We start from the raw sequence: 16,484 nt of genomic DNA, 5'->3' as shown, positions 1-16,484 counted from the left end.
AGCTCATGAGTAATTTGTTAACAAAAAAAAACACCCTTCTTGCAAAATTTAACACACTCTTTGGTAACGTTCCAGTACTATAGATCCTAGTTCATTATTAAACTGCCCATTTTGTAGTTTTGTAGAATCGCTTTATAGTCATTATTTTATACACTTGGCGATTATAGCTAGGCTAGCGATAACGAAAATGAACGTCATTTCGCATTCATTTCGCACCGCCAGGTACAAGGATGTCGAAACTCACTTTCCCATCACCCTTTGCGTGCGTGACGTCACGGTGCGTCAACTCCCCAGTTCCCCACCGTCGTCGTTGTACTGTACAGAGGAAGAAAGGGGGAGACGGGGCAGAAAGCTGTAAGAACGCTGTAAGTGTAGTTTTTTTTTTTTTAAATCCCCATGGATTTTTTTTTTACGATCGCCCTGAATGACTTGGCCGGCTGTCAATAACGTTCGTCGTTAACCCTGGCCCTAGTTCACACAAATATGAGCGGCAGCGGGCGGCCCAGGACCAGCTCATTCGCCGAGCATCCCGGAGCTCCCGGAGCCGCTGCAGCCGGCGTCGGATCAGCAGTCGCCGGCGGAAGCGCGACAGGAAAGTCGGGGGCTTCGCAAAGTAGCGGAGGCGGCTCGACGAGCTTCGGGAACCTCAAACTACCCCGTAAGTGTCTTTTTTTAAATGACCGCACCCCGTGTCAGACACTTTGTAACAAACGACGCCTCCTCCGTGTTTTTTTCCAGATGGCGTTGTGGACATTTAGTTAAAATCATATCGATCACAGTCGCCGAGCTAGCAGGCTTTTAGCTAACTTGAGCTAGCTAGCCAGCTAGCGTCAGCCGTGTTTTTCTCACAGTTTAAAACGCCTGCGACGAGAAACCTTTAACGTCAACTTTACACCGATATAGACTCTAGTTTTCTTCGGCGAGCAAACATATTTTTCTCGTTGATATCGGCGTTTTCAATTTCCTCGACTCCCCTGAACGTCACCTAGCTAGGTTAACAGTTAGCATTAGCCTTCGTGCTGGTTATTTAGGGAAGCTCGCGTCCCTTTATCGTTAACGAGCTGAAACATATAACAAAATAATCGTGTCATACCTTTCGACTAGTTACTGTTAAAACTATGCCAATTCTAAATCGAACTAGAATAAATTATACATTGATCACTCAATTACCACACTGTACCAAGTGACCCAGATTGCCTAAAATCCATTAAAAAATGTTTATTAAACCCACCCACCAAAATGTCAGAAGAAAACCACGAAACGTCGTCGCCCACTTCCAATGTTTTTGATTGTCATTTCACAAATAGAATTTAAATCATGAGTATACCACAGAGACAGAATTTTTTTTTTTAAAAAAAAGCTTGTAGTCTCTCAAAGTGTGCTTAGTATTTAGAAAAATCTCATTTCAGATTAATCTCAAAATTTTACAATGCTAAATTGAGTAATGACTGACAGATTTCATCTTGAAAATAATTGACCAAGTAATTTTGTGTATCTGCCCTGTTTGAATGAAGATTCTAGCTCAGCGATGTTTTGGTACACTCGTTTCTAAAGCTATGCAATGATCCCCCAATATCTCATAGTCTGTATGATTCACAGATTCAAAAATGCATCGTCTCTCCAATCTGGCAGATGTCCGATGCCTGTCAAATTTGCATCCATATTCGTAAGACGGCGTTGTTCCAGATTGTGCCACTTGAGAACAAATCAACCGAATTGTATCACTTGTAGCCTGTAATAAAAATCCAGCAGCTATGTTGAATCTGAAAACAAATCCGCTGATCTTTTGTTACATTCATAATTAAATGGGCGACTATGACACAGCTGCTCTATATTTTAATAGCTTTCTCTTTGACTTCACTTTGAGCAGAAGTGAAGCAGGGGAACTTTTAAAGGAGAACCGCAGGTGAAGCCGTTTTTCCATCGCTGCAATTTTTCTGTGATGGCTTCACACAAAACAACAACTTCAAGAAAGAGCAACTTTATTAGGGTACCCGTGCATTCTGGAATTTTACTAGAAAAGTTGTTTTGCCACACCCCAAAATGGGTATTGGCATTTTGATGAATATTGTAATGTACATTTTTAAAAAAATCTGTTCTCCGAGAATAAATATATTTAAAAGCATTCATTTTAGGGATCGATTAATTTATCCATTCATCGGCAGGTGTGCTGGGGACAGTAGGTGGGGTACACCTTAAATTTTCAGACATCTTTGAAAGATTGTGTCGACACTCGGAACACTCTGCACCTTTTGTTTTTGCTTGAAATTGAAACAGTTTAGTGACATTTTAACTCATTCAATCCCAAAGACTTTTTTTCATATCATTTTCAAGGATTTTAGACATTTACCTCATTTTTTATTTATACAATAAACTTATGAGTCTCTTCTTTGCACTAATATATGAAAAAAGTCATCTTAATTACTACCGGGGGATTCAATGTGTGGACGTTTTCAAGACGTGTAAATACGTCTTTGGGATTGAATGAGTTAACATTTCTGTTATCTTGAAATTTTCAAGAACTTGATTCACTGGAGAAAACTATAAGGAGATATTTTCTAGTTTAAGGTTTCATTTAACTTTTAAGCCCTAGTTATGAACACCGGAAGCTTCCTCGATGATGTACGTTGTCTAAAATTTAGTTGCAAACAAATCAACAAATAAAGCGCCTTATAATAATAATAATAATCGGAATCTGAAAAATCCATGTCGGTTTTTCTCAAATAGAGACGCAAGTGTGAAAACATCAGTGGTTGGAAATCCGATGTAAGACGAGGTGAAAGATTGGAGCAATTATGCAGCCATCAACGCAATCAAATGCGTAGCGAAACGCAAGCGCTGTCTTGGCTAAGTCTGTCTGCCTTTGGTCGGGAATGATGCGGCGTCCAACTCCATTTTGAGGCGCGGCGTTGATCCGCTAGGGTCCTGTTGAGACGCGAAAAGTGAACAAGCGAGGGGAAAATGGAGTAGCACTTGTGGCTGTGCTACTGTCCACATCGTTTTCATCACGCCGCTGTGAAAAAAAAAAAAAAAAAAGCGCTTTGGGGACGGGTCCGCGCCTCGCTCGCCGGCACTCTCCTTCCCCAATGTCAGCGCTCGCTCGTGGTGTCGATTCATCGAATGGCTCTCGACCCCCCCTCGCCACTCTGTCAGTTACTGTTTGATCTCAAACGCTATGTTTTTTTTTTTTGTTGTTTTTTGGGTCAAACATCAGCCCGGCGGTGACACTGTTTGACTAGTTTCAAGACGCACACCTTGTACCCGCCCCAGAGGACATCACCTCCTCGTACATAATCTGATCCTGGATTACGCCACATCGATTTGTGGACACGCGTAGCGCTCGCTCAAACGGGATCACATTGGTGTGATTTGAAAGGTGCTAGATCCAGAGTGGACTTTTTGGGAGACATTTTACTGCATATAATATAATCACACAACAATCTTTTTTTTTTTCACCTAAACACCTTACGTCAAAAAAGGTCACTCACATGACATGCGCCCCCATTAAAATGTTCTGATTGGTTTAATATCAGGACAGAAATCAGTCTTATATGGGTCTACGTTCAAAATGTATATTTCACACTCGTAGACAGGTGTCCTTCATTTCATTTTTTTGTTTCTGTTTTCGAGTGCAGCATGGTTGAATTTATGCAACCCAAAAGTGTAGAATAAACCCGTCATATTCGATTGTAACTTGACTGTTTTTGTTTGAATTTGGAGTAGTATCACTCGGTCAATTCTTTTGCAACATTTTATACAGAAATTAAGAAAAGCACGTGTCATCCCTGCTAATATCGTACCGGAGAGATATTGGGACAGGACAATGCAATATTGGTATTGGCATATTCTTTCAGACTGATACCAGTATAGGTACTCTCAATTTTTAAGAATTGGCAGGTCATTTTAAAGAAAGACATCTATTTTAATACAACATTTGTCTAACATTTGAATGGAATTACTTTTCCATTTTTCTCAGTTGTAATTCTAACCCGCAATCGTAAAACTGCTCCATAAAGAGAAGCTGATACTAGCATCGGCTACCATGGCAGATACTGATACCGTGACCGAAGGTCAGGTAGCAGCCCCACTCGCCTATCTCTATTTTCTAATATAATTGCTTATATTGAAATGTGTTTGCAAAAAACATAGGTTATGAATTATTTAAACACAAATTGCATTGACATTGTACCAGATTTGTTTAGTAAAATACAAAAGTGCATCATTGTTTTTTTATCGTAAATACATTTATAAAAAACAACCGATAGGAATTGTTTAAAACTGGCATTTAAAATGCAACAATGTTTACCTTTAACTAAATATTCTGAACTATTCTCTTTCTTATTTTCCTTTTAATGAAGCAAAACAAGTGAATAAGAATTTATTTACAATGACCTAATCGGCATCGACGGTGAAAAGGTTGTATGGGCACAAGGTATAACGATCAAATGTTCTACCAGTAATTCATATTTCAATCTTTGCATGCATTAAGTTTATTATTCATTTTTTAAAATTAACGAATGATCTGAACAGCGGTGGGGATGTTCAGTGTCTTAGCATGTAGAATTTTTTTTTTTCCCCTTTTCTGAAAGTTGTTTTTTTTTTCCAGGTGACAGCGGCAAATTGACCACCGTAGTGGCCACGCCGGGCCAAGGCCCCGACCGCCCGCAGGAAGTGTCCTACACGGACATCAAGGTGATAGGAAATGGCTCCTTTGGCGTGGTCTACCAGGCGCGCCTCATCGACAGCCAGGAGATGGTGGCCATCAAGAAAGTGCTCCAAGACAAACGCTTCAAGGTGAGGGGAAGCCATTTTGGATCCAACGCGTGCCTCGTTCCCTGACCCTTTTGTCCGCTCCTTTTTTCCTTGCAGAATAGAGAGCTGCAAATTATGCGCAAGTTGGACCACTGCAACATTGTGAGGCTACGTTACTTCTTCTACTCCAGCGGTGAAAAGGTGTGTAGTGTTTGAAGTCAAATAGCTGTCATTTCATCGGTGTTAATCACTCTCGATATCGTATCGACTTTTTTGTACATCAGGGGTATCCTTCGGTGAGCGGATGCAGATATCACGTCATTTTAGAACAATAAAACAAAAAAATGATCTTTGATATGAAATATTTAAATGCAATACCTTTTTAACACCTTCTCTACGGGCCCACTAGTATACACGCAATACTCTGATTAGAGTTGCATTTGTGGAGTATACATTAAGCAGCAAAATATGGCCTTCTTACAGTTGCACCTTTTGCAATTTAAAAAAAAAAAGCAACACAATGAAGTGTTTTTTTGTAGCTCATCATATATGTCAGTCTTCCATTCGTTTATTTATTTTGCAACACGACCCATATGCAGAAAATCCATATCGGCCGAGCCCTCGTTGTTAGCGTATTTTTTTTTTTCCCCCATTGACCCACAACATGTCGTACTTGTAAGGAAGAAGCTGATTTCCTCTGCCACTCTTAACAATATTCGACAGGATTAATACAAAGAGAGGAAATGGGCCCGAAATAAAGATGGGACAACAGGATTTTGGACAAGCTCCTGCCTACATTGTTCCAAGGCGCTCGTAGATTTTACAGACGCTTTGCTTTTTTAGCCACAAGTAGATATGAACTTAAAGATATGTTTTTTTTGTTAAGTATTGTCGTAAAGCCGGGTTTATGTTTAATGCGGACTGTTTTCGGGAGAAATTGGCCGTTTCGTACCCAGAGGGACGCGTGTTTTACCTGTTTATTTCCATAATAATGAGTTGTCTGTGCATGTCGTGTACAGAAAGATGAAGTCTACCTGAATCTGGTGCTGGACTTTGTCCCCGAGACGGTGTACAGGGTGGCTCGGCACTTCAATAAGGCCAAGACCACCATCCCCATCATTTATGTTAAGGTAAATCTCTCACACGCACACGCGCGCAAAATGGTGGAATGTCCCAGGGCTGGGAGTAAATCAAATTAATTTGACTAGATTTGAAGACCGTGACTCGATCGTGAAATCGTATTTGCAAAAGTGACGCTGGATTGGTGGTTTACACTTTATGTTTACAATAGGTATTAACTACTTAATTGTGACATTTAAAAGGACAAAAAAGTAAGTATTTTGTCTATAACTAACACTTTTAGTTCCAACCGCTGCTTTAGCCTAACTTGAAGATATCAGAAAAAAATAAATATTGTAATTCCCCAAATATAGGACGCAGCTGTGTATAAGATGCAGACTTCAGTATCATGATGACATTTTCAGTCAACAGCTAAAAAAAAACTTTTTTTCTGCTAAAAATTGACTATATGCAGGTCATGCAGAAGCTATGAATAGTTTTTTTTTTTTGCACAAACTATGAATGCTAATTTTGTTTGAATATTTTAAATCAACACTCATGATTTGTGTCTGAATATTTTCCACAGGATTTTTCTTTAAAAGAATCAGACGGAAAGAATCGGGCACGTCTCAAGTTTCAATTTGAATTTGTCGAAAAGCAGAGTTTGTTTGCTAAAGGTGGATGAATCAGCGGGTGTTTTCCCGTTTAAAGGATTAGACGCTGCGCAGGAGGGAAAACAACTTTGGCTGCACGCTTGTTGCTTTTTAAAGGGTGATTTTGCGCGCTGATTGCGCGTATCACAGCAGCGAGAACATTCCCACTGTCTCATGGCCCACTTCACACCTTCATTTAGCCCCAGGTTCCCCCAAGGCGTTAAGACATACGCGGGCGGCTTAGTCAGTCGGTCGTTTGCCTCCGGTGCGACGTCTGCGCCACAGCACATCTCGCTTGCTCTCCTCGTTTAAGCAACTTGCCTCATATTCACTCATCTCGTCTGTAATCGCGGCTAATGCAAACCTTTGTCTTGCTGAGACGTTTTTTTTTTGCCAAATACCGCGGTCTTGTGACACGGAAGAAATGCCCACGCATGTCATGAGTGTCTTTGGGGAGAAAAGGGAGTGATCAACGATTAATAATTCTCTCAAAGTCGTTGCAAAAGCGTAGGAGAGTGTGAGTCATTGGTAACCCCGCCGCCACCACCCACAGTTGGAAGCCACAGCCTTGGTTGACTCAAGCTTCGGTGTAGGTCACGCACAAGTCAAGACTGGGTACAAATGGACTAAAGTCACAAGACGGCAAATAAAAAGCAGTATATTGATTTTTTTTTTTTTTTTTTGTAATGCATTTCACCATTGTGTCCTTGTCCCCAGGTGTACATGTACCAGCTGTTCAGGAGCCTGGCTTATATCCATTCCCAGGGCGTGTGTCATCGAGACATCAAGCCCCAAAACCTCTTGGTCGACCCAGAGACAGCCATCCTCAAGCTCTGCGACTTTGGCAGGTTAGCGCCACACGTTACACTCGTTTAGCGGCAACATTCTTTCCATTGCCGTGTGCGTCAGCTGTCTTGACTCTGCGTGCAAGTTTTGTTTTGCTCGCCCACTTTTTTTTTTTTTTTTGTCCTTTGTTGAAAATAAACCCTGACGGGATCAGATGTTGGACTGGATTTGCAGTCATTTGAACTTGCCGAATGATAAGTGAGTTTTCAAACTGTCAATTTATGTTCAAATTGTTGTCATTTTCAGTAAGTTATCAAGTTACTTACTAAAAGTACAGCATTATGACAAAATTACGGTACTATACGTATATGGAATAACATACTGTACTGTTGCAGTTATGGGGGCGGGCGCGTGGATGCAAATACGGTAAATTAAAATGCTATTAATCGGTTTCAGCAAGTACAGCGCTGTATTGTAGAAAAACAATGGAGGTGGTAAAATCGGAGCAATGCTTATTATTGAACTCGTCAGAAAAAAAATGGTCAAGCCAGCAACAATTGGTAATGCTTCGCAAGACAATAAAACACACCAGAGAAGGCCAACTTCAACCTTAGTTGACCAAATAATATGATGACACGGATGGATGCCTAGGTTGGTAGTCTGCACTACCTAACAGCTTGACTCGTCTGTCTGTTGCTCCCGACACAAACAACACAACGTTGTTATTTTCCTAAAATGTAGTAAAAGCAAATGTAAAGAAATAAATTGGATTCCTATGGTGTAATTACTGCGGACTGCCACGAGCTGACTCAAGCCTGCTGTAATTGTAGAGCATGTGGCCCAGTGAGTTGGCATGGACCCATTACTGGTTTGACAGTCTACTGTGGTTTTAAAACCTCAGTTTTTTTTTTTTATATAACCGCTAAGACTGTCCATCCCTTGTCATGAACGTTTCATTCGTATTTTCTGAGGGGATTTTTAAGCACCTGCAGTATGATTGGCTGCAGAGTTGAGTCAGTTAGCCTCCTCTTTGAAGTTAGGAAGTTTTGTCTTACTGTAAATCTTTTGCTAATGTTCAAATGGTAGAATTTGGAGAATTACTCTTCGTGTTTTTACATTTTTTACAGCGACTTAAAAAAAACAAAAAGCATCTGTCCTCTGTCGTCCCCGCAGCGCCAAGCAGTTGGTCCGAGGCGAGCCGAACGTGTCGTATATCTGCTCGCGGTACTACCGCGCCCCGGAGCTCATCTTCGGCGCCACGGACTACACGTCCAACATCGACATCTGGTCGGCCGGCTGCGTGCTGGCCGAGCTGCTACTGGGCCAGCCCATCTTCCCGGGGGACAGCGGCGTGGACCAGCTAGTCGAGATCATCAAGGTACCCGCGTCGAGGGCATGAGCCATGTGTCGGAAATTGCGCCAGAAGGAAGATCATTTTTGACTCTCCCCGTGTCAGGTTCTCGGAACGCCGACGAGGGAGCAGATCCGGGAGATGAACCCGAACTACACCGAGTTCAAATTCCCACAGATTAAAGCTCACCCGTGGACAAAGGTGATTCATTAATGGCGAATGACTCACGGGAGTCTAATCAATATCACCGCCCAAACTCGCTTGACCTCACGCCACGTGACAATGGCTCTTGACTTCTGCCGCTTAAAAGGATGAGCGGCTAGCATCTGGACCGCCTACGCGCTTTTTGCGCACTGTACCATAACGTCGGATGTACTCAACTGCAGAATGGCATGATTTGTTTTCAATCCTGAATCGTATCGGTTGCAATTCAGTTAGTCAAGCGAGTATCATCATTTTATATAGTTTTCTTGATTTCATATAGTTTTTACGTTGCCGGCAAACTGTCGGTGCGTCCTATACACAGTAAGATAGAAAAAATCAGAATTTGGCCCTAAAATTAAAGGTGCGTCCTATGTCTGGGGAATTGCGGTATTTTTGGGTGCTGCTGTTTTGGTTTGCAACAAATCATTTTTCTCCTTTTTATGTTTACACACCAGCACTCTGTTGAAGGAAATTCTTTATGTATTTCTGAAAACGTCCATTTTGTGTTTCCACTCAGGTGTTCAAGCCCCGCACGCCGCCAGAGGCCATCGCCCTCTGCTCTCGGCTGCTGGAATACACGCCGGTGACCCGCCTGTCGCCGCTGGAGGCGTGCGCGCACGCCTTCTTCGACGAACTGCGCCAGCCCAACACCCGCCTGCCCAGCGGGCGGGAACTGCCTCTCCTCTTCAACTTCAGTCCCGTGGGTGGGTTTTCATGAGCGCCCGCCGTGGCCGGCCACGCCCGAAAAAGTGTGTAACGCGCGCCTTGCGCCGTCTCTCCTCAGAGCTGTCCATCCAGCCGCAGTTGAATTCGACGCTCATTCCTCCTCACGCTCGTGCACAGACAACGCCTGCCTCACATGGTATGTGGAAGAACATGCTCACACCCTGCGCTCTAAAAACACGCGGGTTAAAAATAACCAAGTTATGGGCCAGAAAAGGACCGAACCATTATTGGGTCCGTTTTTAAGAAAAGGATCGTATGGGTTGGTGATTGTGAAACAACACTTTTTTGGTGAAAATGACCCAGATATTTGGCCGCTTCTTTTGTTTTTGTTTTTTGTTTTTTTTTTTTTTTTTGGGGGGGGGGGGGGGGGGGGGGGGGGTTGATTCCACTCATTCCGGGTGATCATGATTTGAATGGAAGTAACAAATCCAACAAACATGCATGTAAAGAAGGTTTGACGTACCATATTTTTGGCACAATCTTTTGCATTATGCATTCATTAGATGGAGCTGTGCTAACTGGAATGTCAACAAAACAATTAGATAACTCACTCAAACTTTATTAATAGACAATCAGGAATGAAGAATAAAGATTTGTGGAAATTACTATCTGAAGATTGAGGGGGGATACTTCTTGATTACATTTAAAGACTGTTTGGATCATTGCCAAGACCAATCAAGAGTTTAAAAGAATATAATTATCATTCAATTAAACATTCAACTTAAATTTTTGAATGGAATTGCAACCAAAAGCCTTAGAATGTATTGTTATGTTGATGCACAAACTTTTTGGGTTTGTTTTATAAAATCGAGCTTTCTTCTGAGCTTTCTGAAATGCAGAGGTAAATACTGTAGAATTTACATGGCAGTTAAATGATTGTTTTTTTTTTCATACCCCAAAAAATGAAAACTCTGTTTATTCTGTGTAAAAGACACATCGGATTATTGGGTGCCCAGTCATCTTTTGAGAAAATTGAAGGCTTTTAGGTGCACCTTATCGTGCGGAAAATACGGTCCTGAAATATAATTCCTGCGCTAAATGTTCAGACAATTCGACGTTGTGAACAGTATGCAGAAATGAGTTTCAACCAAAAGTTAACATTATTGCAAACCTGTCTCGTAAACATAACAAAATGCAATGCCTTTGTGGCTCTACAGATGGCAGCGCGTCAGACAGCACCGCCCAGCCCGGCTCGGTGCCCGGCTCCATCAACAACAGTACCTGAACGGCCGACGTCACCCTGCCATGCTTTTTCTTTTTCTTTTCTTTTTTCGTTTTCACTTCCCATTCGCCTCTTCTTCCTCTCAACACTTAGAAAGACTTTATACACACGTTCACAATTACACAGGCCATGCATTGCCGTTTCTCCCCCCCCCCCCGATAGGCTTTATCTATATATAAGCTGACTTTATAAGTCCAGGTTCTGTGGGATGTTTGGGGCTGTACATGCATTGTCTGTGTTATGGACTTTTGAGCCCACTCCCAAGATTTTTATTATGTTTTATTCTCAACCTTGGTTTTAGCTCATTTTATGTGGAGCGGCCGTTTGGCTTTTGGAGAATGACAATCACAGCCCCCCCCCCCCAAATGGTACAAATCCCTCCCTGCTCCTCCATAGTTTTAAAACAACGGAGTCCATTTTTTTCTTTAAGCAGTCAGACCTTGGGCTGATGGTGTCATTTTTAGATGACATGAGGCGATTTGAAAAGTTTTATGAACACTGCAGCCACCGTTCACATTCTTTTTTTTTCTCCTTTCTTTTGCCTTGTTTTCATTTGTTTTTAAATGTGGGAGTTAGGGGCCTCCTATAATAATTGTAAGCTCATGTATTGATCGTGTAAGCTGGGCAGTGTTTCAGGAGGCCAAACAAAACGGGTCCAACCTCATCATCATCATCATCACCATTTTGACCGGAGAGCTTCTTCCTCCCAAGCAAGCACTCAGCTTCCTGTCGCGTGGACCTTGAACTTTCATCACCCCCACCCCCCGTCCCCCCTCCCTGTGGTTTTCCTCCTCCACAACACAGCTAACCTGTAAATATCAACCTCTTTTATTTTTTTGTTATTATTATTATTATTATTATGTTGTCTTTCTTGTAATATTATTTTCCTCCAGTAGATGGCGCGTCCAAGCGACCAGACTTTTATCTGCCGTCACAGTCTGTAAATACGGTAATACTTATTTTTTCGTCCCTGGTTCTGGAGGGCAAAAAAAAAAAAAAAAATCGGAACAAAAAAAGTCACTCTCTCCTTCCATTTCTCCCGTCATGACTTCCCCCGTTGCCTGTCGTTGTTGTCTTAGTTTTATTTATTGTATTGTGTGTTTGTTTTGGGGATGTTTTTTTCTTTGTATATTATTTCTGAAATGATTCAGTCGTAGTAGGGCAGAAAACTTTGTCACATCCAAGATACTGTACTCAAACTGCGGGCCGTTCTCATGGAATTGTTCAATGTGAACAGAATGTTACAAGGACTTGTTGTGTGTGTGCGCGCGCGTTTGTATGTGTGTAGGGCGGAAGTATCGAATTGTGTGTGCGTATAGTAAAAGAGTGGAACCGGAATCTTCCATTGACCGTCTCCTGTGTCCGAGCGCCTCCTGTTCTACTCCACTGTTTCGCGACGTGCTTCTTTAATGTTACTTTTTTTTTTATTCATTCCACCCCCCCCCCACACACACACACACACACTCGTCGTTTGTGGAGAGCGCAGCGAAGCGGTCGACTGGAGGGGATGCGGAAAGAGGGGTGGAAGGAGAGAGAGACTTTTTTTTGTTTTGTTTGTCGCTATAAATAAGTCAACTCATTAATAAAGTGATGAAACTGTTGGCGGCTCCACAGGTTCGTGTTTTAATTGCGCCGCGGAAATCGGGCCGCCGATCATGCCGCAGCGGTTATGGAGGTGTCGCGTTCCCGCGATCGCTGCGGGAACGCCGTGACATGATTGCCGCCTTTGTGTTCAGTCACATCACGCTGACTGGGTCGAAAGAGAATGTCAGGAAAAAAAATGCGCTAAAATCAAGTTTTATACTCACTAAGGTGAAATATTCAAACCCCAAAGAATAGATTTGAGATGTTTGACATTTATGGATGCTTGTGTGGTGTGAGCATTAGTCAAAATTTTAGATGGCGTATTTTATGCACTATAAAGGCGCACCTCTAATGAATGGCCTATTCAAAAACTTTCATTTTGATTTCACTTTGAATTTTCTGTACTATAAAGCGCACGGGATTAAGGTGCAGCTTCAACGAATGGCCTATTTTAACCATTTACTGGGCGCAGCGTTCGCTTTCGGTCGATTGTCTAAACAGTCCGAAAGGGCGCCTCAAATTTTTTTAAATCCCATAAATTCTTGCCTCTTTAGCACTTACAAATAGAAAAACGCGTGCCTAATGAAGGCCGTTTTTGCCCGGTTAGACGATTGGCCACGGAAAGCGGCCGCTGTGGACACTAAAGGGTTAAAACTTTTCATTATATAGGGCAACACCGCATTATAAGGCACATAGAATAGAAACTGCAGGAGTGGCTTTTTTCATAGCCCAAAAATGAAAACTCGCAGTTTACGCACTGTATAATCTGGTGTCAGTTTTTCGGTGAACCTCATAATGCGGGAAATATAGTTGGGTCACAGACAGGCTTGAGCGAACATCTAAAGTACATAGACAATTCTTAGACCAAGCTCTCTCACATGGACTGTCTCAAGGCAATCATTTTTCATTCACCCAAGACTCTTCTGTAAAGGAATAGTAGTTATTAATGAAGTCTCGGGGTTTGCAGGATCTTTCTGCATTCTTTGTCGAATATTTATAGATATTGGCAGCATCTTGAAGTTTGTTTTTTTTCCAGCTGCTTTTCAGCGCTTGCCATACTTTGTTCTTTCAAGCCCTGTCATTTTCTTTGGCTCCATTGTTGAACTTCAGTTGAAATCACACAAGATGAAGCGTTTGGCCTTTAATGTGCTTGGAGGTTGTTTTAAAAGATGCGATCGCAGCTCCGCTCGCTCATGGAGACATGTCAGCTCACGACTTAGGTGAACAACCAGGAAACCCGGGAAGGAAGAGCTGAAATAATGGAATCCGCTCACCTGAGGCAAACCTCCAAAGTGTGAAGACAAATTGAATCCTGGAGAGATCGCACCTAAGGGGACGCTTTGAGGGAATTCTCCCGAAGCTTGGACCTCAAAAGTGGCTCCACTTGAGGCGGGGAGACTGATAGAATACTCTTGTTGCTGACTGCACCTGAGGTGGGGTGGGGGGAACTAACAAAAAGTCCCTGAGACTAGATGATTCCGTAGCTAGATTTCACCAGAGGGCCCGCAGATTGAGATTGCTCCCAAAGCGGGAAACGCTGTACTGCATTCGAGGTTGGCTAAACTGCTCCTCCAGCAGTCTTACAGAATCTTGAGCGGGATTTGAACCGATTGAATCAGTGTAACGATTTCACCCGAGGAAATCCTCTCCCAACTTGTGGAATTCTTCCCGGAGACTACCTAAAGTTTAGACCACCGGATCACTGTTCTGCATTTATTCAAGCTCGATAATGGAAATCAAACTTTCTTTTATTTAGGTTTCTTGAATTTGAAGCTTCAACGACACAACAGTCTGCCGTTCTCTAAGACCATGTGAAGGGACAGGTACAAGTGAAGATTCTTACCCAATGAAGTGGACGCCTATAAGATGAAAACCAGACCCCAACACACAAAACAAGCAGTTCTCTGTTCAACCGGGGAGGCGGTATCTGAGAACACGAATGGTTCTCGTGAAAGTGAAAGGGTCTATTTAACCAAACAAAGTGTTGTACTAATACTTGTTTGCCATTACAGTTGGAAATCTGTAAAGGGGCTGAAGAAGTGGACTTTGTCTGAAATTATAGCCATACACTCCAAACCCAAAGTGATAGAATCCTCAAGAGGTGAGCTGAGGGTAAACAATGACGCTTTCCCTCTTGAAGACTCCACTTGAGGTAGGAAGGGCATTGAAATTCTACAAGAGATTGCCCCTCAGGTGGTGGAGGCAAATTGACCTAAACACTCGTGGAAGATCACACCTGAGGTGTCGCAAAGTGCTTCTTTTTTCAGTGACTGAGACGGGTAATGAATAACGATTCCCACCAGGAGAGATTACCTGAGAGGGCTAGTCTCATGGAATCACACCAGGATGGAATCCTCCCAAGTACGACCTTAGCAGGACAGTCTGGGCGTGTATACCGACGTGAACTTGATGTTCTCAAAACTGCATCTAATGGAGGTAGTCTGATACAATCTCTCTAGTTAGGACTACGCTGGATGGTAGGAAGAGTGATCAAATATTTCAGGAGTTCACCGCAATCTAAGACCATCTTTCTTGAAAGCTATACCTGTAGACAAACTGAGAATCGCTGGGAGAAATAGTGCCCGAGAGGACTCTAACTCAGAGACTTAGCCTGACAAGTAGGGTAGCATCGATTGATGGAAGCCCTCCTTAAAAATCGCACCTTAGAGGAATCAGTCTGAATCACTGAGAAACTGCCCGAGAGGAGGGCTCTGGAGGTATCCATCCTGAGCAGATATCTGCACCAGATTATAGTCTAAACTGGTGGATCCCTCCCGTATCTGAAAAAAATCCATCCTGGTTTCCTCTCTAAGCACTTTAGCTTCGGGGAAGTAGATTGATTCTTCAACTTGACACTGCGACTTTGGAGATCTTCCAGAGATCTTTATTGGAAGACTTCCTTCTGTTGGACTCCTCCTGGAGATTTGTGCGACTTTGGACCCTAGGCTCAGGCGAGGTCACGTGAAAATATCCCTCCAGGTCTTTCAGTCAATGTGAGCTCGAGTCCCATCCCAGTGAAATTTGATTGAACGTCATTAAACCACAAGCAAGACTTCCTGTAGGCTGGGATCTTCTTGATTTTCTCTGTGATCCTGGACTGGTAAAGTGGTGAAACTTGGAAGTATGGATTTTCCTTAGGACGCTTTGGGGCGGATGTTGGCAAGCGTCGGCGGAGAGAGCAAATTGGTGTTTACGTCAAGGGTTCGTTCAAGGTTGCGAATGTTCACCGACAGTTTGTTTCTTGTCACAAAAAAAAAAAACCTTCGGGCCAGCGTTTGCGACCGCGAACCAACCCTGACGATACCTTGGCCGAAATTTTCGTCTCACCAGCTTGATGATTGCGTGATCAAAATATTTGACTGGCGTCTGCACAAAAAGGCAAACTATGGCCTTTTCTAAGGCACACAGTCAAACATTTAACTTTGGCGATCAGCAAAAATTCTCCAAAAGCTGCCGACTCCGCTTTTTTGGCGTCGTCGCCGCTTCCAAATTGCTGACGTGATTTTCCTTTTCCCCTCCATCAAGACAATATTGACCGTCCCTTGTGACTTTACTGATTTTTTTGGACACGCACGGCGGTTTTATCCAATCTCCCCCTTGTGTTTATCAACCAGCTCGACGCTTATCAAATTGGTGATGTGGCGAGGGCGGGCAGCTCCCGTTGCTCCGCATCCGCCGAGATATTTACTGAGTGGCGAGTCAATCGAAGCGTGCCCTCGCGGAGGATGAGCGACTCTTACCAGACTGCAGAACCGGACGCCAAATGGGTATTAAAAGAGCTGGCTTGCGGCCAAAATGGGCCACAGACACTCTCAGCATCCACCACCTCACAATGCGGAATAACCTTGAAGAAGGAACATTAATGTGATGAAGTGCCATCTTCATACGTTATCCCCTACTTCCTTTTACCACCTGTTGTACCGGATTTTTTCGCAATATAAGGAACACCTAAAAGCCTTCAATTTTCTCAAAAGCTGGCAGCGCGCCTTAAAATCCGGTGCGCCTTATACGGCGCATAAACCGTGGGTTTTCATTTTTGGGGGATGAAAAAATAAAACAGTATCACGATCTCTATTTGTCATGGTATCTCTGGAAATGTTTTTTTTTTTTTTTTCACGAGAATTAGAAGGTAGCTTGATTTATTTCT

General features: G+C 42.8%; 1 protein-coding gene across 1 annotated transcript; it reads left to right on the top strand.

The window, feature by feature from the left end:
* The first annotated feature begins 301 nt into the window (after positions 1-301).
* Positions 302-12,353, top strand: gsk3ab (glycogen synthase kinase 3 alpha b). The gene is made up of 10 exons (XM_088411235.1): positions 302-658; positions 4,607-4,794; positions 4,870-4,953; positions 5,772-5,882; positions 7,182-7,312; positions 8,424-8,628; positions 8,707-8,802; positions 9,323-9,509; positions 9,590-9,667; positions 10,689-12,353. The coding sequence occupies exons 1-10, from the start codon at positions 484-486 to the stop codon at positions 10,754-10,756; spliced, it is 1,323 nt and encodes a 440-aa protein (XP_088267361.1). The 5' UTR covers positions 302-483; the 3' UTR covers positions 10,757-12,353.
* Positions 12,354-16,484: the final 4,131 nt, after the last annotated feature.

Source organism: Hippichthys cyanospilos, chromosome 3, assembly GCF_059441005.1.
Source record: "Hippichthys cyanospilos isolate Australia breed blue-spotted pipefish chromosome 3, RoL_Hcya_1.0, whole genome shotgun sequence".
NCBI classification, from domain to species: Eukaryota; Metazoa; Chordata; class Actinopteri; order Syngnathiformes; family Syngnathidae; genus Hippichthys; species Hippichthys cyanospilos.
Note: the sequence above shows the minus strand (reverse complement) of the source record. Positions and strands in the feature narration are given on the sequence as shown.

Excerpts from the sequence above, each read along its gene's own strand:
- gsk3ab (XM_088411235.1), top strand. The coding sequence starts at position 484 with ATGAGCGGCAGCGGGCGGCCCAGGACCAGCTCATTCGCCGAGCATCCC. Across the intron at positions 4,954-5,771 it reads TCTACTCCAGCGGTGAAAAG|AAAGATGAAGTCTACCTGAA; the intron begins GTGTGTAGTGTT and ends TGTCGTGTACAG. Across the intron at positions 9,668-10,688 it reads GACAACGCCTGCCTCACATG|ATGGCAGCGCGTCAGACAGC; the intron begins GTATGTGGAAGA and ends GTGGCTCTACAG.